General features: G+C 41.2%; 1 protein-coding gene across 5 annotated transcripts in view; it reads right to left on the reverse strand.

Moving 5' to 3' along the window:
- The window catches only part of TPK1 (thiamin pyrophosphokinase 1), a 495,971-nt gene that overhangs the window by 256,396 nt on the left and 213,063 nt on the right, over nucleotides 1-26,512 (reverse strand). For all 5 annotated transcript variants that reach the window (XM_034761276.1, XM_034761275.1, XM_034761279.1 and 2 more), the window contains one exon: nucleotides 9,334-9,406. In XM_034761276.1, coding sequence (XP_034617167.1) covers nucleotides 9,334-9,406 — 73 coding nt within the window. The remainder of the gene's footprint in view (nucleotides 1-9,333; nucleotides 9,407-26,512) is intronic.

Consider the following 26,512-nt stretch of genomic DNA (forward strand, 5'->3'; position numbering starts at 1 on the left):
GTCACAGAAATCTAAATTGTGTATACAATTTGCCCTGTGAAGAATGGAATTATCTTGTCATAAAAATATTTAATTTACTTGACAAACTAATATTATATTAATATAGTAAGCCCCCCTTAAATGAATACCTGTTAATGGAGGGTTTTTATAAAAAGAGTTATTTAAGGCTTGGTTACACAGGACTATGATTTTTGCTATAAAACTGACGTACCGGGTTGGCTGGGCAGCTCTCTGTGGTGAGGAAACTCTGGATACCCCTAAAGTTCAGATACATCCAGTTAGACACACTAACCTACTATCATTCCCTAGATCCAATCTCTGCTGTAGTAGAGCTGTGCCATAAGATCTGGCAGCAGCCATCTGCCAACTGTGTCAGGTATCTCTAAAGGGAAGGTCCCACACTTTCCTCACACCCCAGGCAGCTGTTTTCAGCAGCCTTCCCATCATTATTTGAGGGGAGGCTTCACAAAGTGCCATCCCCAAAAGCAGCAGTGGTATCTTTTTGAAAGCGTGACAGAACAGAAGCATGTCCAAGAAATCAAAAAGGACATGAAACTTGAGCTTTCCCAGAAAGGCTGAGCTCTCTGGGATATCACTAGCAGGAAAACCACAAATCAACATTAGTATATGGCCAGCACAGTTAGAGATTGGAGGAGGAACCAGGAAGGCATTAAGAATGTTCTTCCAAACCTAAATTACATTTCTATTTGAGTCCAGTTTATGAATGGATGAAAGTTTGTGGTGCCGTGTGGTGACAGATTTAGGGCTGGTCTACACTAGAAAATTAGATTAAAAAATCCACCCTCCTGAGTGACACAGTTAAGCCGACCTAAGTCCTTGGATAGATGGCGCTAGATAACCAGAATTCTTCTGTTGACCTAGTTACCGCCTCTTAAGGAGGAGAATTTACTACAGTGGCTTTTATAGGTACATGTATGGAAAAAAAACAGCTCCGTACTATTAGAGGGTCAAACAATTCTCCCTCTCAAAATTCAATGTGAGGGAAGAATTATGTCCTAAATGCAAACCATATTTACTTTTAAAAATATTCTTTTAAATTAATTAATTTTAATGACCCAGTTAAATTCCTCAGGATTCAGTTTTATCCTGTACCCAGTCATAAAATTTAAGATTTAGAAAAAGAAATACATGAGAATAGATATGAGATATTTATAACCTTTAATATACATGTTAAAACTGATAACATAACTAATTTTCATCAGTTAACATGGGGGGATAACTGTTCACTTCTCCTGACTACAAGCATTTTCAGCCTCTAATCGACACATGTAGCACTTAGTGAGCAAACAGAAACACATTTATAGCTGAGCAAAACACTTCAGTGTAGAATGTAAACATACACATTAACATATTTGTAATACTGAGGCAATGTTCCTGAACCTAATAAATACATTGGCAGGGAATACTCTTTGTCAACACCGTATGCATTTAGCATTAACACAACCTTGATGAACAGTAAAAATCAGGAAATGTAACAGGAATGCCAGATGTGGAAGCAACTGAAGAGTTATTAGAAAGGAAAGTTTTGCAGTGGTAGCCTCTCTGTAAAAATAAGCAGTTCTCAAGGGCTTTAAAAAAAATAGGGAAAACAAGCCTCTAAATCATCAATTAAAAGAGATACTGGACCTATAAATGCATATATTTATAGTGTCTGATCACAGATTTGAACTAATGCCCACAGAAATCAATGGCAAACCTCTCCTGTTGATTTCAATGGGGACTGGATTGGGCTTTCTGGTTTTAGGCATTAAGTGTGGATCCCAGTATCACCACATGTCCTCTCCATGTTTGGTATCTTTTCCCCTAGATATGTTAAACTATGCAGGCCAATGGAAAAGATAGCTTAGGCTTTTATTATGGGATCACACAATATGATGAAGTTAGTGCCGTTTCATACATTTTAATAATCAGAGGGGCAGGAGTAGTGAAGGATATATTAAATTCCTGTCCACCTCAGATATTATATACAGCAAATCCTAATTAAAAGGGGAAGAGAGATATAGTATTCCAAAAAGAATTATTTGACAGTTGCAGGGTAATTTTGTCCAATTTTAAAGATATTGAATGCTTAAATAAGGGGGGGGGGGCAGGCTTGAAATAATTTTTTTAATGTAAAAGTTGAATGATTTTAGGCAGCCTTCTTCACTACTGAACTAGCAAAACCAAGACTGTAGCATAGAAAAATAAAGCTCAGGTTGAGCTTTTTATTCGGCAATAAATATGTTTGTTCTGTTCGGTCCTGTCCCCAAAACAAAGCGCTCCTAACCCATCGTCTGTGCTTCACATTTATAATCATCCAGTACACAATTAATATCCTGTTAAACTTCTCAATCAAGTGGCTTTGTTCTCACACCTCTTCATCCACTACTACATGTCACATCTAGAGAAGATAAACCAAAATAAGTTGTTTTATGAACTTATTTAAATCAGGGAGCACTGATTTAAATCAAAGTGATTTACATCAGTATGCAGGAAGTCTTGATGTAAATACTTGATTTAGTCTTCTTTGGAAAAAAAACTAAAATGTGCAAATGTCAAAAGTTTTATTTTCATTTGTTGGTAAATATTAAAACATGGTGATTTATAATTACATATAGTCCTTATACTAAAGGTGTCGCTTTTTGCTAACCAGAAAGATATAGAAGATCACTTTTAAGCAATTTATATAGCTTAACATAAAAAAAATTAAGAATTTGAATAAATGTAACATTTATTATATTAGAAAATGGTGGCTCGTTTCTTATTTACTAGATAAAGTTTAATACAAATCATGAGTAAAAATTAATTTGGATAGAAAATGAAATTCAGTTAAAATGCACAAAATACAGCATTTTAAAAAATTTTCATTAGTTATATAAAGCTACCGTATATGTGCTGTATACATAAGAAGAAAAGTGTAACAAAACTCATTTGTATTCAAAACTGATTTATTAAACAAAGGAAGTATCATTGGTAATTAGTGAACTGAATGTTTCCAACCACCATGTCCTTCAAAATTTTAAGAACTAGTAGATCTCATCTTCTCACACCTAATTTTTATTCATAGGTTAGAAGAGGAAAACAAGCGTTACTGTTTTTTCAACTCCCCATCAGTTTCTCAATTTTGAATGAACTAATCATTGAACTGCTTGAACAAACATAAATAAAGAAAATATTCTCTCTGCACCTGCGTAAGAGGCTACTGCTGTCAAAAGCTGGTTTAGCATTTCAAATTGGTTCTTGGTATGTGGCCAGTGACTTCCACCAGCTCAGTGGTTTGACTTTCTTTAAAAATGTTTACTGCTTGAATTTTTTTTAAGTTTAATTTACATTTTAATACATTATAGTAAATTTAGGCCTTCATATAGGTTGTCAACATTAAATTTGAAGTGAATAGATTACAAAAGAAAAATATAATTTAAATTAAAATCTGTTTTAATAAATTGCAACTTGATTTAAACACATTGATTTCCCCCCCCCCACCCTGATTTAAATGACTGCCCTGTAACACATGACATAACATTGCTGAGCCTGCTAAAAGAGAAAGGAAGGTGTTGCTGTATAATCCTCACATAATGTGGCTTGCCTATGAGCATGACAACAAATCAACCTAAGGATTCTGAAGGAGCTTACCTGTTCCATTTAAACCCTTTTGACTTTCGGAATATACCAAGGGATACCGTATTTCCTATAACATTAATGTCATAATGAAGCAAATGGACCTATTCTCTTCTCATTTACATCTGGTAAATAAGGAGTAAACTCACTGAGGTCAGTGGACTTAGTATGAAAATAGTGTGATGGGAAAAATCAGGCCCATAACTGTCTCTTGCACCTTGACAAAACTGCTTCCAGATCAGTATATTTTATATCATACTTAACGTCATATGTGGGCTTCAATACTTCCTCTTAACCAGCAGGGTGATACATCCTGTGACAACTACTTGCAAATGAGTATATTTTATGAGATGATTAATTTCACATTTAAGCTTTAACAACTAACTCCTTTTATTCAGACACTTCAAAAGTAATGCATTTCTCTCAGTCAATCAATGCTGCTTTAAAAAGTAGGGTTTGACACAATGACATTTTATGCATAAGTGAAAATTAAATGAACTATAAAATACATTTATAAAACCAGAGAGAAATGTAGCTTTAGTTTCACAAATATGAACACTTACTTGCTGGTGTAAATTAGCAGAATGAAGGTCCGTAACAAATTGTGTCAAATATTTGAACACAACTCACCCTTTATCTAGCAAGTATATCAAGAGCGTATGATATATAAATTAAATATCATACAAACTTTTCCGCCATTTAGAATCTGATGAGCACATAGGGTGGGATTTTCCAACCCCTCAGGTGGTGGCCTAACTTTGCTCCACATGAACCCATACAGTTGCCCAAGGGCATGTCTACCCTCAAAATGAGCACAGCGGCGCAGCTGTGCCTATGTAGTGCTTCAGTGAAAACACGACTATGCTAAATCGGACAGCTCCCCCCGCCCCATTAGCATAGTTAATTCACCTCCACGAGAGGCGATAACTATGTTGAGACTAGCAACCCTCTCATCAACATAGCGCTGTCTACACCAGGGGTTTTAGGGCTGGTATAACTGCGTCGCTCAGGGGTGTGGATTTTTCACAATTTTATCCATCTATGCAGAGCAACAAAAGTTGCTCCATTTTCCCATTTGCAATGAAAAAGTGAAAAAGTGAAAGTGAAAAAGTGAAAAATCGTTCACTCGGTTTCCAAATATAAATGTTTCATTTAACAATTTATCTACATGCCTTGATATCTTGTTTATCCCAGTCTCTTATTCTATGCTGTAGAAGCTGAGCTCAAAGGAAGGGGAAAGTTAAAGATCAATTATTTTTGTAGCAGTTGTCCCCCTGTTTAAACGTCCAAAAAACCACCCCAAATCAAACCAAACCAAAAAATGGGGGGGAGAGGGGAAGGCGGTGGAGCATATATAGGCAGGGCCCTAGGAAATTCATGGCCATGGGGGTGGGGAAAAAAAGTGTCACGGACTGAAATCTGGTCTTTTGTATGCTTCTACCCTGTACTATAGGGATTTCACGGGGGAGACCAGCGTTTCTCAAACTGGGGGTCCTGACCAAAAGGGAGTTGTGGGGGAGGGGGGGGGGGGGGGGCAAAAAATTTTTTTGGGGGGGGGGGGGGCGTAGTATTGCTACCCTTACTTCTGCGCTGCCTTCAGTAGAAGCAGAAGAGTGGTGGCTGGAGAGCAGCAACTGTTGGCTGGGTGCCTAGCTCTGAAGGCAGAACCCTGCCAGCAGCAGCGCAGAAGTAAGGGTGGCGATACCACACCATGCCACCCTTATTGTGGCCACCCAGCTCTGAAGGCAGCAGCACAAGAGAGTGGTGGCTGCTGACTGAGGGCTCAACTCTGCAGGCAGCAGCACAGAAGTAAGGGTGGCAATACCATACCATGCCATCCTTACTTCTGCGCTGCTGCTGGTGGCGGCTCTGCCTTCAGAGCTGGGCTCCTAGCTAGCAGCCACCACTCTCCAGCTGCCCAGCTCTGAAGGCAGCACCAGTGCAGAAATAAGGGTAGCACTACCGCAATCCCCTCCACCCCCAATAATTTGTGAGGGGTCACAAGCTCCTTTTTGGGTCAGGACTCCTACAATTACAACACCGTGAAATTTCAGATTTAAATAGCTGAAATAATGAAATTTACGATTTTCAGAATCCTATGACCATGAAATTGGCCAAAATGGATTGTGAATTTGGTAGGGCCCTACATATAGGGGTGCAGAGCCTTAGCTGGTATAATTCAGCCTAGCTTCACTGAAGTCAGATCAGTATAGCTCCACTGATTTAAAAAGGAAACTGCCATTATACACCAGCTGAGGACCTGTCCCCACGTATCTGGCTAGGCATCATCTATTTTTATGTGATTCATAGGTGTACTGTATATTACAGACTGAAAACAAAATTAGATGGCTATAGGAACTGAGTAAACTACTGCTAGTCCTTTACTAGCCCAAATGTTGCAGTAGGAGACAACGGTGTGGAGTACTAGCCAAATCCTCCTTTTTTGCCCCCAACAGAAAAATTTCATACATTTACTTCCATGTTTACATCTGTATTTCAGACCAAATTATTTCAGTTTAAAAAAAAAGTTTCTTTCCTCCAGCCAAGCACACCCCAACAGGGTCTCAAGTCGAACGGTGTCTTTTCTGGCTCAGGCACTACCACCAATAGTACAGATTCTTCAGGTTAGATTATGCCCTCAGTTAGAGTTGTACAATCACATTGAACTACTTGCGATCTTTATATCACAAATACAAAGTTATAGGCTTACAGACACTCTTTTCAGAGTTGAATGGTACATAGGACCAAATTCAGAGTGGACTAAGTCCAGAATCACAGAAATGTAGGGCTCGAAGGGACCTTGAGAGGTCATCAGGTCCAGCCACCCCTGTGGCGACACAGGACCTAATACACTTAGAGCATGCCTGACAAGTGTTTGTCCAACCTGTTCTTAAAAATCTCCAATGACAGGGAGTTCACAACCTTCCTTAGAAGCCTATTCCAGAGCTTAACTACCCTTATAGTGAGAAAGTTTTTTCCCCCAATATCTAACCTAAATCTCCATTGCTGCAGATTAAGCCCATTACTTCTGGTCCTATATTCAGTGAACATGTAAAACAATTGATCAGTCCTCTTGATAACATCCCTTAATACATTTGTAAACTGTTATAAGATCCTTCCCCCCCGCCCTCATTTTCTTTTCTCTTCTCATGACTAAACACACCCAGGTTTTTTTAAACCTTTTGTCATTTTTTGTTGCTTTCCTATGTACTTCTCTCCAATTTATCCACATCTTTCTTAAAGTATAGCACCTAGAATTGGACACAGTAGTCCAGCTGAGGCCTCATCAGTACAAAGTAGAACAGGACAATTACCTCCCATATCTTATATATGACACACCTGTGAATACACCCCAGAATTATATTAGCCTTTTTTCAACTGCATCACACGGTTTAGCTCATTCAATTTGTGATCCACCAACCCACAAATTGTTTTCAGCATGACCACCACCTAACCAGTTATTCCCCATTTTGTAGCTGTACATTTGATTTTTCCTTCCTTAGTGAAGTAATTTACACTTATTGGATTTCATCTTCTTGATTTCAGATTGTTCTCCAGTTTGTCAAGGGTGTTTTGAATTCTAATCCTGTCCTCTCAAGTGCTTGCAACCCCTCCCAGTTTGATACCATCCACAAATTTTAGTCTCCATACCATTATCCAAGTCATTATTGAAAATATTGACTAGTTTCAGACCCAGGATTGGTCTCTGAGGGACTCCACTAAATACATCCTCCCAGACTGACAATGAACCATTGATAACTACTCTGAGTACAGTATTTCAAACAGATGTGCACACACCTTATAGAAATTTAATCAAGACCACATTTTCCTAGTTTGCTTAGGAGAATGTCATATTGGTCTGTGTCAAAAACTTTACTCAAATCAAGATAGATCATATCTACTACTCCCCCCATCCAATAGGCCAGTAACTCTGTCACAGAAGGAAATAGATTTGTCAAGAACAAACCATGCTAAACCAACCTATGTTGGCTATTCCTTATAAACCTTAATATCCTCTAAGTGCTTAAAACATCCCTTTTATCATATAAATTTTAACAGGAAAAGGAACTGGCATAAAAAAATGCAACACCCCTGATCTAGCATACACCTTCTAATACCCTCCTACTAGTTCTCCCTCACCAACCCCATCACTACATTACAGCAGTCCCTTGTTTGAATCCATTGACATGTAAACTACACCCACTTACCAATGTGTAATTTACAGCACAATGTACAACCAACTATTAAGTCAAATGTTCTCTGTGGTGGCACTCTTCAAGCCTGATCGCCCACTACACTTTGAAATCAGCAGTTTACTTAGGCAACATGAGTCAGATAAACACTAATAATTAGCACAAACAACATTTTTTAAAACTTCACTTTGCAAACATTAACCAATTAAGCATGAGCTCTTAGGAATTAATTTAGTTACTGAATCTGGATCAGATTCACAAATTGTTAGAAGATGGAAACTCTAGGTCTTAGGAACACAACACATGAAAACTCATGATCAGATGGGAGTTCTTAGATCAGAAAACAATGCCAACAAAGCACCTTACATCCATTGTGCCTTAAGCAAGTACTCGCGTTGGGCCTGGAGTGGTAGCATATTACAGCTGAACTAGCAGAGGAGAATTGGGCCATTAGCTATTTTCTATTTCAGTCTCAGTAGGAGCATCGTTCTGTATGTTCTCCTACACAGCTGAAACCCAAAGAAGAAATATCAGATCTGTGAGTTTCTGAGGCTAAGTTACCCACCTCATGAGGAACATACAGTCATTTAGCATGTTTGTAACTAGTACCTGCAGTGCTCATAAGCAGAGTTCTGCAAATTCACAGATGTTACTCCAAAAGGTCAGTTTTCTTAGGCCTGAGGGTAAGACTCAGAACACAAAGTCCCAGACAGACTGCTAAAATGTTATGTGCAGTCCAATAAAAGATTTTACCTCACTCACCATTCTCTCTAATGTACAATAGTTTAAGAATAGTGATTCTAAACATGATGTGGTGACTCTAAATATAAAGGGGAGTTTAATCAATAGCCAAGGCAAAGACCTAGGAAAAGGGAAAAGGTTAACATTAACTGTGTTGGTGGAAAATGTGCTGGCTGCATTAGCTACAAATTAAGGTATGCAGGGATCTGTCCATAAATCCCACTGAAGTCTGTATTAGTCAAGTGCAGAGCTAGTCAGTGCAGGACTCACTGTTTCAATATGTGATCAAGAAAGCAGCAGCAAAAAAGTCTTTACATACTGTTTGTTACTTGAAGGATACAATTATAGCCCATGAAAAATCACATTTCTGAAAATATCTGTAGCTCTTATGTGGGTGCCCCGCTACATATAAATCATAGGAGATTGAGATCAGGAAGTAAAAATTAGTTAGGAAAAACTACAGTCTTTCAAACTCAGACTTTCAGAAAGTTCACAATAGTTTCTTGCCAGGAAAATCTCTACACATCTCTACCATATTGAGGTAATGCTGCAAATTCCCAACTAAAAGCCAACTGCATCAAAGTCGCTTTGTTTCTTCTATACATTATTACTTATTAAATTGTATTGAGCCACTCATATAACACAAGGCCTGGTCAAATTCCTCAGAAGCCAAGAGGAATTGAGGATGATCAGTAGGTGGTAAGGATTTCTCACTAATGAGTTGGGTCCCATGGTGCTTTAACAAAAACCAGTGCAAATACATTAAAGGGATTTAATTTACCTTGACCTTGTAGTATTCCTTGACTTCAGGCCTAATGGAATCAAAGTCGCCGCTGATGTAATCAGGCAAGAAGCTGAAAGAAAAGCAATGAACAGTAAAATGAAAAATTAAGGCATCTTATTTTCTTAAATTAAAAAATAAATGGAGGAGGAATATTCTTCTCTCAAAGGAAAAGAAACAAGATTATGAAGTAGTCTACATCCAAAATTAATACTAACTAAGCAAGCCCCTATCTGAACATGCTACAAATCTAATAAACTGGTGTCCTCTCTGTTCTAAGGGGCAAATACTACACCTTTACATGGACACATGCAACTCCCAGATGGAGTTCAGAAGGAGCTGTGCATGCATATTTTAAGAAGGATTGGCTCTAAATCTCTCTCTCTCTTTTAAATTTAAATACATTGCCATCAACAAAACAGCTTAAAAGCCAATTCATTATACCATATCATCTAGTCTCTTAGGATCTTGTTCCTTTGTTAACAGCAATAATAGTTTCAGGGTGTCACACATTTAGCAGAATTTGTTCTTTTATTCAAGTGTTGTAAGACATTATAAGCAAGTGGAATGCAACATAATATCTCGCTTGCATTGGCTTGAAAGAATAATGGATTACTTGATGGGAGAGGGAAACCACAAAAGGCCTAAGAGTGAGCTTCTATGTTGGCAAGCAGCACATAGAAAGTTTTAAATCTCCCCCAAGGGATCTGAATTAGCCCTCTGCACCTTCAGATGTCATGAAGCCTTTTGAGCTTTTGTGGGCTGGCAGCCACTAAAGATAATTTGTTGCCCAATTTAGCACTCAGGAATCTGTTCCATACATTGCACCCACACACATAAAAAAATAGCTAATCAAATAAAAGTTACATGAAAATCCATTTAATTTGGCTTTCATTCTCCTAGTGATTTAGTACACTAGAAATATATTGAATAAAGTCAGTTTGGTTAATCTTCTTCCTGCTGTGGTGTGCTCAGATGCATTGCATGAGATGCTGGGTTTATTTTCTCTCTAAATACCTATGGAGAAGAGGACACACTGTATTAATATTGGCAACTGCTCATTTGGTTTTTCAGGTGGTTTCTTTTTTACGTTATTACTGATTTTCTATTATTATGGTTCCCTTTTTATTTAAAAAAAAAAACGCACACACTTACCAGTGGTAAGTACTCCTAAAATTATCTATGCCTGAGAGTTTGGAAACATTATCTCCTAAAAATAATAAATGAATGTCTAAGATCCATAAGAATTTAATTTAAATTCTTAAAAGCATCTCTCCTAAAGTCTCATTGTCTTTGCTGTAAACAACAGAGGAATGGAGATTTTAGGGTATTTATTTTACCTTAATTGGGTTGGTTTCTCCCCAGTATACCTTTTAAGTGCAAACAGATTTGTAAACGCCATTATTATTTTAAGATGCATAATGAAACTTTAACTGTGCTATACAAAGTATCATTTAAGGGTTTTGAAGAAAATAGTTTTCCCCCTTACTAAAATCTTGTAAATTTAGATCAGATAGCAAGAGAGATGAAAAGGCAAGATAGCATTATGAAAGTGCTGGTTACTGTTCCACAGAGAAAGCTGAAGTTAGTTTTGAAGTTAAGTAGGGATTGGGCCATTTTGTAACTTTCTCTTCAGGTCAGCATAATTTTTCAAAGGATGTATAAGTAAATTCACTCACTGGCTTAAAACTTAAAATTAATTTTAAAAAGGTCCTTAAAGAAATTTAGCACCACATCAGGAAAATTTTCTCCCACTTAACAGAACAACATCTTCTTTAAAGTTCCCACATGATTAAAGCTCATAAAAATCTTCTGTACTGGTTATATTAGATTTTTTTCTTTAAAGACTTAATAGTTATTTGCCATCATTGTTCTTAATAACTGAAAGTTGTTTTTTTAGCAGGGGCTGAAAGTAATACTCTTCTACACAGCATTCAGCATAGATCTACCCTCTTTCAAACAGCCACCAGTGTTCCCAACAAAAGCAAAGCCAACCTGTTCTCAGGGAAAATGGCAATCCCCTAGGCTGTCTAGTTTTACCCAAGACTCCTGTATACTTGAGCAGGACACCCCATGTTTTAGGTAATACTCCTGCACACTCACTGATGTCAATAACAAAACTCTCTACACCTGATCCTCTCATTCTCATCAGTGTAGCCCTACTGACTTCAACACAAGTGTAAGTGAGAAGAGAATCAGGCTCATTCACTTCAGTGGAAATAGGATTAGACTCCTGGTTTGTTCTATTCAGACAAAGAACACCTGTTCAATAAAGCTGCTAGCAATTTAGTTTGCTACTCAGCCTAGGTATATTAATTAGAAGGAAAAACAGTTGTTATGAAGAGCATCATATGATATCTCACATTTACTTCTATGAACTTCCATAGATCATTAGCTGCTTTATAATTAACCTTGCTCAAACACCACACACAGTCCAGAGGTTTTAATGTGGGCAAAACTGTCATTTATGATCACCTGTTTTCTTATGCTTTAATTCCTTACACTAATTACTAGCTGCTGTGTTTTTCTAACCATTAAACATTTCATAACATTGAAACATAGATGTTTCAAGAGACATATTGAGGGGCTAGGAACAGAACTACAAGAGAAATAGAAACAAAACAAATCCTCTCCAGGTAGCAATTTACCCCAGAGATTCTGGTTTAACCCAGATTGATACTAAGAAACCCTTGCTAGTTGAATTTCCATCCATGGAATTTTACAAACAATAAACTCAAGAAACAAGTACAAACCAAAACAAGTAGCTTTGTTGTGTCCCTAGAACACACTGATTTGGCTTCTGATCAATACAACTGCTACATAGGTCTCTCTCCTCTGGGCAAAATAAATCTTTTTAAAATGTTGACTTCAAATGGATTCAGCTTCACCTAATTATCTCAAAGCTAGACATGCCTGCCTGAGAGGCCTGGGAACTCTGGCTGAAAATTAACCACCAAAACCCCAGGCCACTGCCTCTCCCTAGAAACACCATTGGGGGCTGGAATAGAGTAAGGCTTCAGAATCCCCCGCACGGAGCACCAAACTGCCTGAGTGCCCAACCACAAGATTATGATAACTTCTCCTTTCTTCTCTTCCCCCAAAACATACAAAAACAAACAAAGGAGGAAAATCTTTGAAAGGGTACAGCATTCGTGGAGGATGCAAAAGACACACGCTATGGGTTAGATTCACAAAGTAACTTAAATGAGCATCACCATGTCTATCTTTTAGGTGTCTGGAAAAGCACTGGGATTCACAAAATCAGGGTTAGGCATCTAGGCTTCCTATACAATGAATGGGGAGAGAGAGGCACCTCAGAACGGGATTCACAAAAAAACTGGTGGCTCCTTGCCTAAGGTAGCCCAGGGGAGCTGCTAAGCCCCACTGCCTCTCTCAGAGATAGTCATCTAAAATTGGCCTGCAGGGGTGCAACTCTCTCTGCCTGGGAGTCTCAGCTGTAAACCCTGTTCTATGTGACAGTCTATACCTCAAAGCAGCACCCTGGAACCCTCATATTCACCACTGTCCTATAATTATGATATGTTTTGTACAAAGTATGCCTTGTGAGGTATCATTTTAAATGTCTTGATCTATTGAACATTAATATCCTATTGGATTGTATGTACTATAGTTATATGTGAAATTATGAAGTATTGCTATATGTGTTACTGCAATATGTTGTGAGGTTGGGAACACCCACGGCCAGCCTTTCAGTTACAACAAAGGAGTAGCCATCATTGGCCAGACGCTCATTAATGGCTCATCAACACACAAACCACTATCACAGAGGCTCCTTAGAGAAGGCACATATGCAAAGGAAACTGCTTGACCAATGGAGACTGCCTGGCCCCCACATCACAGCAAGGATCTTTCTAACAGCTGGAAGAAAGTATAAAAGAGGGAGAATGATATCATCATGTGGCTTCTCTCCCCCACTCCATGCCATCTCAACACCTGAAGGAGCATCTGGAGGAAAAAGACTTTGAACAGTGAAAGAATGATCCCGGACTGTAAAGGGAGTCCAGTATGTGTACTGAGGAATTGTAAGCTTTTCTTTCTCTCCGAAGGCTACGAACAGCTATAATTGCCAGCAGTTGCAAATTATGACACAACTCTCTAAAAGCACGCACATTTATTCGTAAGGTGAAAGAATAGAGAAAGAAAGAGAGAACATATTTAAACAATAAACGAACCTACATGCATGCTAAAAAGCTTTCCAGAGGTCACCCCAACTCCAGCCTGGGGTCTTACAGGTGTCAGTTCTTCAAAATCCACAAGTGGTTTTCCCTGTAGTTACAAATTTGTAACTATCTCAGATTCAGAACAAGAACACCCAGGAATAGTTCAGTCTTTCCTTTATACAGTTTGGTCACTGAATGTTGGCCTCAGGGAACAGGTGATTAGAAGACAAGGCCCACCCCTCAGGACGTAGCTTCAAAAAATGAGCATCATGTTGAGTCTGAAGTGTTTGCAGAACTGGGACTGGGCCCTTTACTAACTCACTTTCAAACTTTAACATAAAGAGTAAAATGCCTTTTTATACAATTAAAAAAATCACTTTAGAAGTCATTTTATAATAAAATACAGTGTGGTTTTCTTAAATAAATTACTCTGGCATAACTACTCAGTTGTATCATCAATTCAAAGTTACAATTTCCTACTATTGATTTTTCTCGTGATGTAGCTCCTTTAGCATATAATGGTGTGCAATGAACCTTTTTAAAACAAATGTTAACACTGGAGACATGAACATTTGAAGACAGAGTACAGTACAGTTTGCTTTCAATTACAATACAACAAACACCTTCAGGAAGCCAGCCTGTCCCAGTCCATATTTCCACTTAACCCTAAAGTGGGTTCTTTGGGTGCTCTGTTGTGAGTTTCACCCTAAGGGAATGAGGGTTAGTTTTTAGCAGGCGTGTTCTGTGAACTTAGCACTTAGAGAAGGATGCAGTAGGACAGCTGTGGGGACTGACGTGTCCTGTTCATCCTAAGAACAGGTACAGCAGGAGATTTGTTTTTTTGTTACATTCAGTTCCCATGCCTATTCAATCTATCAACTCTCTACTGAGATTATGCACAAGATTGTCTGAGACATGGGCCTGGTCTACACTACGACTTTAATTCGGATTTATCAGCTTTAATTCAAATTAACCCTGCAACCGTCCACACAACGACGCTATTTATTTCGATGTAAAGGGCCCTTTAAATCGATTTCTGTACTCCACCCCGACGAGCGGAGTAGTGCCAAAATCGATTTTAGCAATTCGAATTAGGGTTAGTGTGGCCGCAATTCGATGATATTGGCCTCCGGGAGCTATCCCACAGTGCATCATTGTGACCGCTCTGGACAGCAATCTAAACTCGGATGCACTGGCCAGGTAGACAGGAAAAGCCCCGCGAACATTTGAATTCCATTTCCTGTTTGCCCAGCGTGGAGAGCACAGGTGACCACAGATAGCTCATCAGCACAGGTAACCATGCAGGCTGATAATCGAAAAAGAGCACCAGCATGGACCGTGAGGGAGGTACTGGATCTGATCGCTGTATGGGGAGAGGATTCAGTGCTTGCAGAACTTCGTTCTAAAAGACGAAATGCAAAAACTTTTGAAAAAATCTCCAAGGGCATGATGGAGAGAGGCCACAATAGGGACTCAGATCAGTGCCGCGTGAAAGTCAAGGAGCTCAGACAAGCCTATCAAAAAACAAAGGAGGCAAACGGTCGCTCCGTGTCAGAGCCGCGGACATGCCGCTTCTACGCCGAGCTGCATGCAATTCTAGGGGGGGCTGCCACCACTACCCCACCTGTGTTCGTGGATTCTGGGTCGGGGATAGTTTCATCAGCGACGCCTGAGGATTCTGCCGATGGGGTAGAGGAGGAGGAGGAGGAGGATGAGCTTGCAGAGAGCACACAGCACTCCATTCTCCCCAACAGCCAGGATCTTTTTATCACCCTGACTGAAGTACCCTCCCAAGCCGCCCAAGCCAGTACCCAAGACTCTGACCCCATGGAAGGGACCTCAGGTGAGTTTACCTTTTAAAATATAAAACTTGTTTTAAAAGCAAACGGTTTTTAATGATTACTTTGCCTGACTTTGCATTCGCGGTCAGTTCAGCTACTGGAAAAGTCTGTAGCTACTGGAAAAGTCTGTTAACGTGTATGGGGATGGAGCGGAAATCCTCCAGGGACATCTCCATGAAGCTCTCCTGGAGGTACTCCGAAAGCCTTGCTAGAAGGTTTCTGGGCAGTGCATCCTTATTCCCTCCTCCATGGTAGGACACTTGACCATGCCATGCTTGCAGCAAGTAATCTGGTATCATTGCCTGACAAAGCCTGGCAGCGTATGGTCCCGGTGTTTGCTGGCATTCAAGCAACATCCGTTCTTTATCTTGTTGTGTAATCCTCAGGAGAGTGATATCACTCCTGGTAACCTGGTTGAAATACGGGAACTTAATTAAGGGGACAGAGGTGGCCGTTCCTACTGGGCTGTTTGCCTGTGGCGGAAAATAAATCCTTCCCTGCAGTTAGCCAAGCGCAGATGGGAAATTGGCCCTGAGTTTTTCGCGTTTGGCTAGCAGGGATCTTCCCTGTTACCAGCCACGCGGTGGGGGAGAGGGGTACCGTGATCATCCCAGAGAATTCATGGCGGGAGGGGGGGGGGGGCGGGGGGTTTTTTGGTTGGTGGCTTGCAGGGATCTACCTGATAACAGCCACGCGGTGGGGGGGGAGGGGTACAGCGATCATCCCAGAGAATTCATGGCGAGAGGGGGGGGTGGTTAGTTTGTTTTCTGGTGCTGCTGAATGTTAACAGAAAAACCACAGCACTCTACTTGCCTGAAGGGGCCCAGACAAGCCCCCCCACACTGCCCCCCCCCCACTGGCTGAGATTGGCCAGGCTTCTGCAGCACTCTACAAGCTATGCTTGGTATGTGGGAAAGGAGGGCGCAGAAGCTTACCATGGCCGCATGCAAGCCGAATTCTGTTGCCCAGACCTGTGATCTCTAGCAGCAAAGCCACAGGCACTCAGCATTAAGAGGCAAAATGCGACCTTGCACAGAAATCACATGTGCTATGTAATGTGAACAGTGTTGGTCACCGTGAAAGAGTATAAGCATTGTTCTGCAAAATGTAGCTTTTAAAACAATTCTCTCTTTTTTCCCCTCCCTACAGCAGCTGCAAATTCCTCAAGCCTCCCTCCTCCATCCCGAAGGTTATCACAGATAAGGCGTCGTAAGAAGAGAACGCGAGAGGAGATGTTTTCTGAAATTATGGAATCCAGCCGCAGTGACAGAGCTCATGTGAATGAGTGGAAGGAAACAATTTCAAAGTATAGGAAAGAAGTCAGTGAACGTGAGGAGAGGAGGGACCAACGTGAGGAGAGGAGGGACCAACGTGAGGAGAGGAGAGACGCTCGAGATGAGAGGTGGTGGCAGGAAGACCAGAGGATGAAGGATGCAACGCTGGGGCTGCTCCGGCGTCTGGTGGAGGTTCAGGAACGGCTGCTGGAAAACAGACTGCCGCTTCAGCCCCTGTTCCACCCTCCCCCCTCCCCATGTTCCGTATCCTCCTCACCCAGACGTGTAAGAACTCGGGGGGGGGGGAGGCTCCGTACACCTTCCCATTCCACCCCAGTAGACAGCCCAAGCAAAAGGCTGTCATTTTTTTAACCTTTTCTTCGTGGCTTTTTCCTTCCCAGCAATCCTCCTCCCAAATACCACCCGGGTTCCCTCCCTCTTTTTCTAATCTATTAATAAAGAATAAATGATTTTTAAATGATAGTGACTTTATTTGGTTTGAAAGAAAGCTGGGGGAAGGGGCAGGATGGGTTCCTTACAGAAAATCAGTCAATAAAGGGGGCGGGTTTTCATGAAGGAGAAACAAACAGATATTTCACACTGTAGCCTGGCCAGCCATAAAACTGGTTTTTAAAGCTTCTCTGATGCACAGCGCTTCATGGTGTGATCTTCTAATCGCCCTGGTGTCTGGCTGCGCGTAATCAGCAGCCAGGCGATTTGCCTCAGCCTCCCACCCCGCCATAAAGGTCTCCCCCTTACTTTCACAGAGATTGTGGAGCACACAGCAAGCAGAAATAACAATGGGGAGATTTCTTTGGCTGAGGTCAGAGCGAGTCAATAATGATCTCCAGCGACCTTTTAAACGGCCAAATGCACATTCTACCACCATTCTGCACTTGCTTAGCCTGTAGTTAAACAGCTCCTGACTCCTGTCCAGGCTGTCTGTGTATGGCTTCATAAGCCATGGCATTAAGGGGTAGGCTGGGTCCCCAAGAATAACTATGGGCATTTCAACATCTCCAACGGTTATTTTCTGGTCCGGAAAGTAAGTCCCTTGCTGCAGCCCTTTAAACAGAGTAGTGTTCCTGAAGACGCGAGCGTCATGAACCCTTCCCGCCCAGCCCGCGTTGATGTTGGTGAAACGTCCCTTGTGATCCACAAGTGCTTGCAGCACCATTGAAAAGTACCCCTTGCGGTTTATGTACTCGGTGGCTTGGTGCTCCGGTGCCAAGATAGGGATATGGGTTCCGTCTATTGCCCCACCACAGTTAGGGAATCCCATTGCAGCAAAACCATCCACTATAGCCTGCACATTTCCCAGAGTCACAAACTTTCGTAGCAGCACCTGAGTGATTGCTTTGGCTACTTGCATCACAGCAGCCCCCACAGTAGATTTGCCCACTCCAAATTGATTCCCGACTGACCGGTAGCTGTCTGGCGTTGCAAGCTTCCACAGGGCTATCGCCACGCGCTTCTCAACTGTGAGGGCTGCTCTCATCTTGGTATTCTGGCGTTTCAGGGCAGGGGACAGCAAGTCACAAAGTTCCATGAAAGTGCCCTTACGCATGCGAAAGTTCCGCAGCCACTGGGAATCGTCCCAGACCTGCAACACTATGCGGTCCCACCAGTCTGTGCTTGTTTCCCTTGCCCAGAATCGACGTTCCATGGATAGAATCTGCCCCATTAACAACATGATCTCCAAAGCACCGGGGCCTGTGGTTTCACTGAATTCTGTATCCGTGTCCGTGTCCATGTCCTCATCATGCTTGTCGCTGCGCTGCCGCCGCCGCTGCCTCCTCGCCTCGTTTTTCTGGTCCTGGCTGAGCATAAACTCCACGAGAACGCGCGAGGTGTTTACAATATTCATGACTGCTGTCTTGAGCTCAGCGGGCTCCATGCTTGCCGTGGTATGGAGTCTGCAGTGTTCACCCACCCAGGAAAAAAGGCGCGAAAATGGTTGTCTGCCGTCCGTTGCTTTCATGCAGGGAGGGAGGGAGGAGGGAGGGAGGAGGTGAGGCTGTACCCAGAACCACCTGCGACGATGTTTTTTGTCCCATCAGGCACTGGGATCTTAACCCACAATCCCAATGGGCGCGGGAGACTGCGGGAACTATGGGATAGCTATGGAATTGCTACCCACAGTGCAACGGTGCAGAAATCGACGCTAGCCCCGGTACTTGGATGCACACCACCGAAGTAATGTGCTTAGTGTGGCCGCATTCATTTCGACTTTATACAACCTGTTTTTCAAATCCGAATTATCTAAATTCGGATTAATCCCGTAGTGTAGACATACCCATGGAAACTGGTCACTAAGGGCTGAGACAACTAACTACAGTAACTCCTCACTTAACGTCGTCCCGATTAACGTTGTTACGTTGCTGATCAATTAGAGAACATGCTTGTTTAAAGTTGCGCAATGCTCCCTTATAACGTTGTTTTGCAGCCACCTGCTTTGTCCACTGCTTGCAGAAAGAGCAGCCCGTTGGAGCTAGCTGATGGGGTCTTGGAACCAGGGTGGGCCGGCAGACCCCCTATCAGCTATCCTAAGTTCCCTCTGCAGCAGCTGCCCAGCAGGCTATCAATTGACGGGCAGTTCAGCTGTCCCTCCCCCCACTGCTGTGTGCTACTCCTGCCCTCTGCCTTGGAGCTGCTCCCAGGAGCCTCCTGCTTGCTGTGCAGGGAGTGAGGGAGGAGAAGAGAGGTGCTAATGTCAGGGTGTCCCCTGCTCCTGCCCCCTGCTCCTGTACCCCATCTCCACAGAGGGGGGGGAGGGGGAACGATAGGGCTCAGGATGGAAGGAGCTTCCTGGCAAGAGCTGCTGTCTCAACTTGCTGATCTACTTAAAAAGGCAATGTACTTAGAGTGTGGGCAGCGTACTTAAAGGGGCAATGCACGTCTCTCTTTCTCACAGACACAGTGTGTGTCTCTGTTTTTCCCTCTCTCTCTCTCTCACACGCACACATGGTGTGTGTCTCTGTCTCTCTCTGCCATGCTGTGTCTCCTCCTTCCATTCGTGTTGCCTGTAGAGTGTGAGGCTACATTAACAATGTGTTAACCCTTGAGGGCTCAGCTAAGTGCTAGTTCATCATTTAGCAGTAAGGCATTCCCTGGGAAATATCCCACCCTCTGACTTCACCACCTCAACCAAGCTTCACAATGATCATTGCTGTGTACAGTATAAAATTGTTTATTTAAAACTTATACTGTGTGTGTGTGTATAGATAGATAGATAAAAAATATAGTCTTTTGTTTGGCGAAAAAAAATTCCTGGAACCTAGCCCCCATTATTTACATTAATTCTTATGGGGAAATTGGATTTGTTTAACATTGTTTCACGTAAAGTTGCATTTTTCAGGAACATAACTACAATGTTAAGCGAGGAGTTACTGTAATTTCAAACACATCACCAAAAAAGCTACTAGATGACCAACTTGCAGTCACAGCTCCTTCATCTGTATTTGAACTAGTTACCCAAGGTTAACAGACTCCATATGCTATAAATGTACTGTTACGTCCTGCAGAGCAGTGGCTCTCAATCTTTCCAGACTACTGTACCCCTTTCAGGAGTCTCATTTGTCTTGCGTAACCCCAAGCTTGAACTCACTACTTGCTTATAAAATCAGACATAAAAAATACAAGTGTCACAGCACACCATTACTGAAAAATTGCTTTCTTTCTCATTTTTACCATATAATTATAAAATAAATCAATTGGAATATAAATACACCTCTACCCTGATATAATGCTGTCCTCAGGAGCTAAAAAATCTTATTGTGTTATAGGTGAAACTGCATTATATCGAACTTGCTTTGATCCACTGGAGTGCTGCTTTACTGCGTTATATCCGAATTAGTGTTACTTCGGGTTGCGTTATGTCGGGGTAGAGGTGTATGTGACGCTAAACCATCTTACTGTAGTCTCACCACTCTGTTATTCACAAAAACCACAACAACAAACTAGAGTAGAGTAGGGTAGAGGTGTATTGTACTTACATTTCAGTATATAGAGCAATATAAACAAGTCATTGTCTGTATGAAATTGTAGTTTGGACTGACTTTGCTAGTGCTTTTTCTGTAGCCTGTTGTAAAACTGGGAAAATATCTAGCTGAGTTGATGTACTTCCAGGAAGACCTCTGAGTCCCCACAGGGGTACACATACCCCTGGTTGAGAATCACTGCTGCAGAGAATAGTTTTTTAACAGAATTAAAGCATGGGTTCTCACGATTTTTCCATAGTGTGAACCACATCTTAAAATATAGATTATGAACACTTCCACTTCTGTTCATGATCCCATAGTCTACCCCCACTTTCACTTGCAATCACAAAACTTCCCTTATTATTATTTGTATTGCAGTAGCACATGGGAGGCCTCATCATGGACCAGGACCCAACTGTGCTAGGTACTGTAAAAACAGAACAAAAAGATGACCCTGCCTCAAAGAGTTTATTAATCCTTAATGACAGCAACAGTAACATCTTATACAGAAAAGCAATATTTGGAAATTATATAGTGTACTTTTAGCTTCTTGTAGTGAGACTTAGCAGTTAGAAATGTGGGAGAGAACCAGCACCCTGGCCACAATTCAAGCGAAGCACTTCAGCACACACATAACTGCTTTGCTGAATCAGGACGCATATGATCAGCCAGCCTGCTGTGGACTACCAGAAAGTGCTGCACAGACCACAGTGTTAAGCTATTTCCTAATATTTGGCAGTTTTGGAGATGAATTTCTTTCCAATGCCTTTGAAAAGCCTTAACATTCAAGAACATTAAGTATTATTTAATTTGGAAATGCTATGATTTAAGGAAAAATATAAAATTGTGTGAGGCTATCACTTCAATAATGTATGCATTTATGCTTACCTCTAATGTAGTGTGCCACCCTGCAAATAATAAAAATGTAGTACTTGAAATAAATTGTAGAATAGATAATCATCATCTCTTAACTACTACCCAAAGCATACATCAGGGGGAAATTTTCTGCACAGGGACAGCCAAGCAACTTCCATTATCATTAATAAAAATCATGCTGCAAAATTCTCTGTTCTGAAAACCTACCCCATAGTGACAAGAAGAAATGTTAACGATAAGTAGAACTATTGGATTTATTTTTGCTAATGTTTGAAATGGTTCTCCTGTCACTAATGAGCTATGCAATATAAAGTAAAATGCTACTCCAAGATTCAGAATAGCCTGACTTTCAAAGGTGCAGAGCACCTGCAGATCCCATTGGTTTCAATGGGAACTGGCGTTGTCCTTCTGAAAAATCAGGTAATAAAATCTTCACAGAGTTGCTGAGCACCCTTAACTCCCTCTTTATTATTTATTGCTACTGACACATTACTTAAAAGGTAAGTATAACTGCATGCTCCATTGCAGTCATAAGTTTACTTAATTTGAAAGCAATGAGAGCTAAGGGCATTCAGCACCTTGCAGGAAAATTCTTACCAGCTCACAAGATCAAGCACTATACTTGGTTTTATTTGTTGGAGTCATGGTGGTTTGAAAAAGGAGGAATGGAGATTAACAGAATCATCCATCCAAAAAACGCCAGCTTAGCTCAGGGCAGGCCAGAGGAATTTTGTAATGGGATACACTCTGCTGTGTCTTCAAAAAAGGAGCATTGTAAATCCTTACCTAGCATGAGTACACACATGAGTCTGAGAGCTAGGAGGATGACCACCTGTCCCTTGCTGCCAGACTATGGTCACAAAAAGCAGCCAGTGCAGAGAACAGGCCATGGATACAGAGTGATCTGGATTGCTTGGTATGCTGAATGCAACCAAACAATATGCATTTTAACATGGCCAAATGTAATCACATGGCCAAATGTAACCGAAGGCACCCTATATTCACATCCTACATGCTATTGTAGTAATCTTTATAAAACATATGCCTTGTGAGGCATCATCTAAAAACTAACAACTCACTGATCAATAATATCCTGGTGAAAAGTATGTAGCAACATTACATGTAAAGTTATGAACATAAGCTGAAATTATGACAGAAATATGTTTACCAGACAAGTCTGGGTAGGGGTAAACCTGTTCCTTGAACACAAAAGGAAAGCTGACGCCTCTAGCCAGGTGTCACCAAAGCTGATTGTCAGTCACCTATCAAGTGGCCATTCTTTGGCAAAGAAGGGGGCAGGAACAGATTGATCTGCATTTTAGCAAGCTACCACACGAAACCTCTTTCCCCATGAGACTCCATGTCTCTCAGCAGGAAGCAACTTTATTTCTAGGGGTAACCCTCAGGAAAATACATTTCAAAGGGTATCTGGACTATTCAAGTGAGGAAGAAAAACACCCCAGGGTTATCTTTCCCCCCTCTCCCTCTCTCTCTCTCTCTTTCACCTAAGAAGACAAAGGAACCAGCCCTTTGATTTTAGGAGGGATCCTGAAAGGTTGGTTAGCAGTGTTGCTGGGTACATGTGGTAAGGATTTTACCTTGAAGCAAGTCGAGTTTGTTGAGTTGTAGTTACTAGAAAGCGTTTTATCTTTGTTTCTCTTGTAACCATTTCTGACTTTAATGCCTTATACTTGTTCTCATTTGTTCTCATTTAAAATCTCTTGGTAATAAAATAAACTTGTTTTACTTTTTAATCAAAATGAATCCAGTGTTGTGTTTAAATTGAACTGCTTGGTAACTCCTGTTAAAAAGCAAATGTTGAATACTGACCTCTTACAAAGGCAATAGACCTCTAATATCTGAACTGTCCAGGAGAGGGCTGGGCAGTACAATGCAGAACACACATTTTTGGGAAAATTCAAGACTGGGAGTGTGTTGAGGTCACCCTGCAAGTGGTAACTGAGGTTGGTAGAAGCCAGAGTGTGACTGGAGTATTGTTGGCAGGCTGCAGCTATCCACAGATACTCAGGGTGTGAGCTGCATGCTGTTTGAGAGGGGCCCAGGTTGGCAAAGCACTTTGAGGCACTGAAGGTTGCAGGGCGGGTGGTGACACACTTCGCTAGATTGCACCCTGGAATATGACATACATATCTATGAAAAAAGAATGTAGGCCATACTTACAGGATGGGGGATTCTATCCTCAGAAGCAGCGACTCAAAAAGAGATTTGGGTGGGGAGGGGGAAGGTGGACTATCACTTGAGCATCAGCTCCCAGTGCAATGCTGTGGCCAAAAGGGCCATTGTGATACTTGGATGCATAAACAGGGGAACCTCAAGTTAGGAGTAAAGAGGTGATTTTACCTATGTAGTTGGCGCTGCTAGAATATTGTATCTAGTCCTAGTATCCACAATTCAAGAAGTATGTGGATTAACTGGAAAGGGTTCAGAGAAGAGCCACAACAATGATTTAAGAGTTAGAAACCATGTCTGATAGTGATAGATTAAAGAAGCTCAATCTATTTAGTCTAACAAAGAGGAGGTTGTGGATGAATTGATTACAGTTGGTAAGGACCTACATGGGGGAGAGAAATCTGGTAACAGAGGGTTCTTCAATCTAGAAGAAAAAGGTATAATACGATCCAATGGCTGGAAGCTGAAGCTAGACAAATTCAGCCTGGAAATATGGCATAATTTTTTACCATTTGAACAATTTACCAAGTATCCTGGTGGACTCTCTATCAGTGGCAATTGTTAAAATCAAGAGCAGATGCTTTACTCAAACATATTTTCTAACTCAAACAGGAATTAATTCAGGGAATTTCTACAGCTTGTGTTACACAGGATGTCAGGCTACATGATAACAATCGTCCCTTCTGGCCTTGGAATCTATAAATCAACAAACTACACCTGTAACAGGATAAGGGAAAATGAAGAAAGAGTGTCAGGTTTCAGAACGGACCTAGTTCAGTGTGGCTCAGCAATGCAAATGGAATCCCGATTGTTAGCTCTCAAACTCCGGAGCCTCGGCCTATAACAATGGCATCCAGAATGCTTAATACGGGTCTCTTTCCTACCACTCTAACTGTCTGATGCATCACCTATTGCTAACAAAACAATCACTGGTCAGCACATCCCTGAAACACCTGATTAAACTTTAAGCATGTGCTTTAGTCCTACTGACCTTAATGGGACTTTAACTCATGCTTCAAGTTAAGCATGTGCTCAGGTACTTTGCCAAATAGAAATGGACTTAAGAAGCTGCTCAGGGGCTTTGCTGAACTGGAGTCCTAGTCCCTGATCCTACATTGAACTCCACACTGCAGAATTACAGGAGTGGGTGGGTGAGATTCTGTGGCCTGTGTTGTGCAGGAGGTCAGACTAGACCAGTGGTCAGCAACCTTTCAGAAGTGGTGTACCGAATCTTCATTTATTCACTCTGATTTAAGGTTTTGCGTGCCAGTAATACATTTTAACGTTTTTATAAGGTCTTTTTCTATAAGTCTATAATATAGAACTAAACTATTGTTGTATGTAAAGTAAATAAGGTTTTTAAAACGTTTAAGAAGTTTCATTTAAAATTAAATTAAAATGCAGAGCCAGGATCCGGGCAGTGTGAGTGCTACTGAAAATCAGCTTGCGTGCCACCTTCGGCACACGTGCCATAGGTTGCCTACCCCTGGACTAGACGATCAAAATGGTCCCTTCTGACCTTAAAGTCTATGATTCTATGATTAAAGTCTATGAATGCCATTGAACTCACTGGGACTCCACACAGATGCAGGCATCCACTCACCAGAGATTAGTGCAGGACTGGGCCCTTATGTCCTTAATGTGGGAGACAGGGCTTGCATGTTCATTTTTCAGAGTGCTTCTTGCTTGGAGGCACATTTTCCTCTTTATGTCCATACATAAGTCATATCAATGATTCAGTTGCCTAGGTGCACTGAGCAGAGAAGAGATGCCTTACAATTATGGCAATAAGAAAAGAAAAGAAAAGAAAAGAAAAAGAAAAAGCAAGAAAAAACACCAGGACAAAAACTACTGCAAATATAGGTTTAACCTGAAGACAAAAGGATTTAAAGAAAAAATAAAGTGTGTGTCTAAAATGACACCATATCCTTATTGATTTGATAAGACGACTCCCCTGTGGTTAGTTAAAATATCTCTTGCTCTAGGTTCTAACCTAGCAATAAGTCAGACACTGTGAACAAACTCCCTCCCCTCTATTAATTTAAACTCTCTCACTCCTCAGCGTCATCAAGGATGTATCTGAGCCTTGCAGATTTATTTCTATTCTTCCTTCCTTCCTCACTCCAAACAATGCTAAACATGGCGTAAAGGAAAACAGTGCATTGTGAGTTCTGAAATGTTCCTATTAAAAATATACATTAAAAAGAAATTGCTCCATTTCAAAAATACACGTGAACACACGAGGAGACGAAGAGTGGAGGATGGGGAGAAGCCGCATAGTGTAGAACTGTTAACAGCCAAACAATTGTATTTGTCTAACTACTGCACAGCTGACATTTGATAAATGAGTAGGATATGGAAGTCTTATGAAACCTTTTGCTGCGGTCCTCTGTTGCAGCTTCCGTTCACGGATGGAACATAGTGATGTTCCTTTGGACAACTGGCATTTTAAATACAACCACACCTGGTACACTGTGTAACACTGAAGCACATAATTGCAGAGACAGAAGATAAATATAGGTTCAGAATGAGCGCTGGGTTCATGCTGGTGCTTAGTGATGTTTACAATATTTTTTTCTATTTTCAACAGTGTAACTCAGGCAAATATTCTACATTTACTATGTACCTTAATTATAAGACACACACATATATATGGCTGGGCTACCAAAAATGGTATTTGGGACAAGAAATAAAGGATGTAGCAAAATATTTAGTAGGGAGTTCCACTCTTCTGAGGTTAATACCTGGGTGAAAATTAGACAGCAAGAGGTCTGCAGAGAACACAGAGGAATTTGGATGTCTAAGTCAGGACTTGGGCAAGACTTCTGGCTTGTCAG

This window comes from Trachemys scripta, chromosome 2 (genome assembly GCF_013100865.1).
Source record: "Trachemys scripta elegans isolate TJP31775 chromosome 2, CAS_Tse_1.0, whole genome shotgun sequence".
Taxonomy (NCBI): domain Eukaryota; kingdom Metazoa; phylum Chordata; order Testudines; family Emydidae; genus Trachemys; species Trachemys scripta.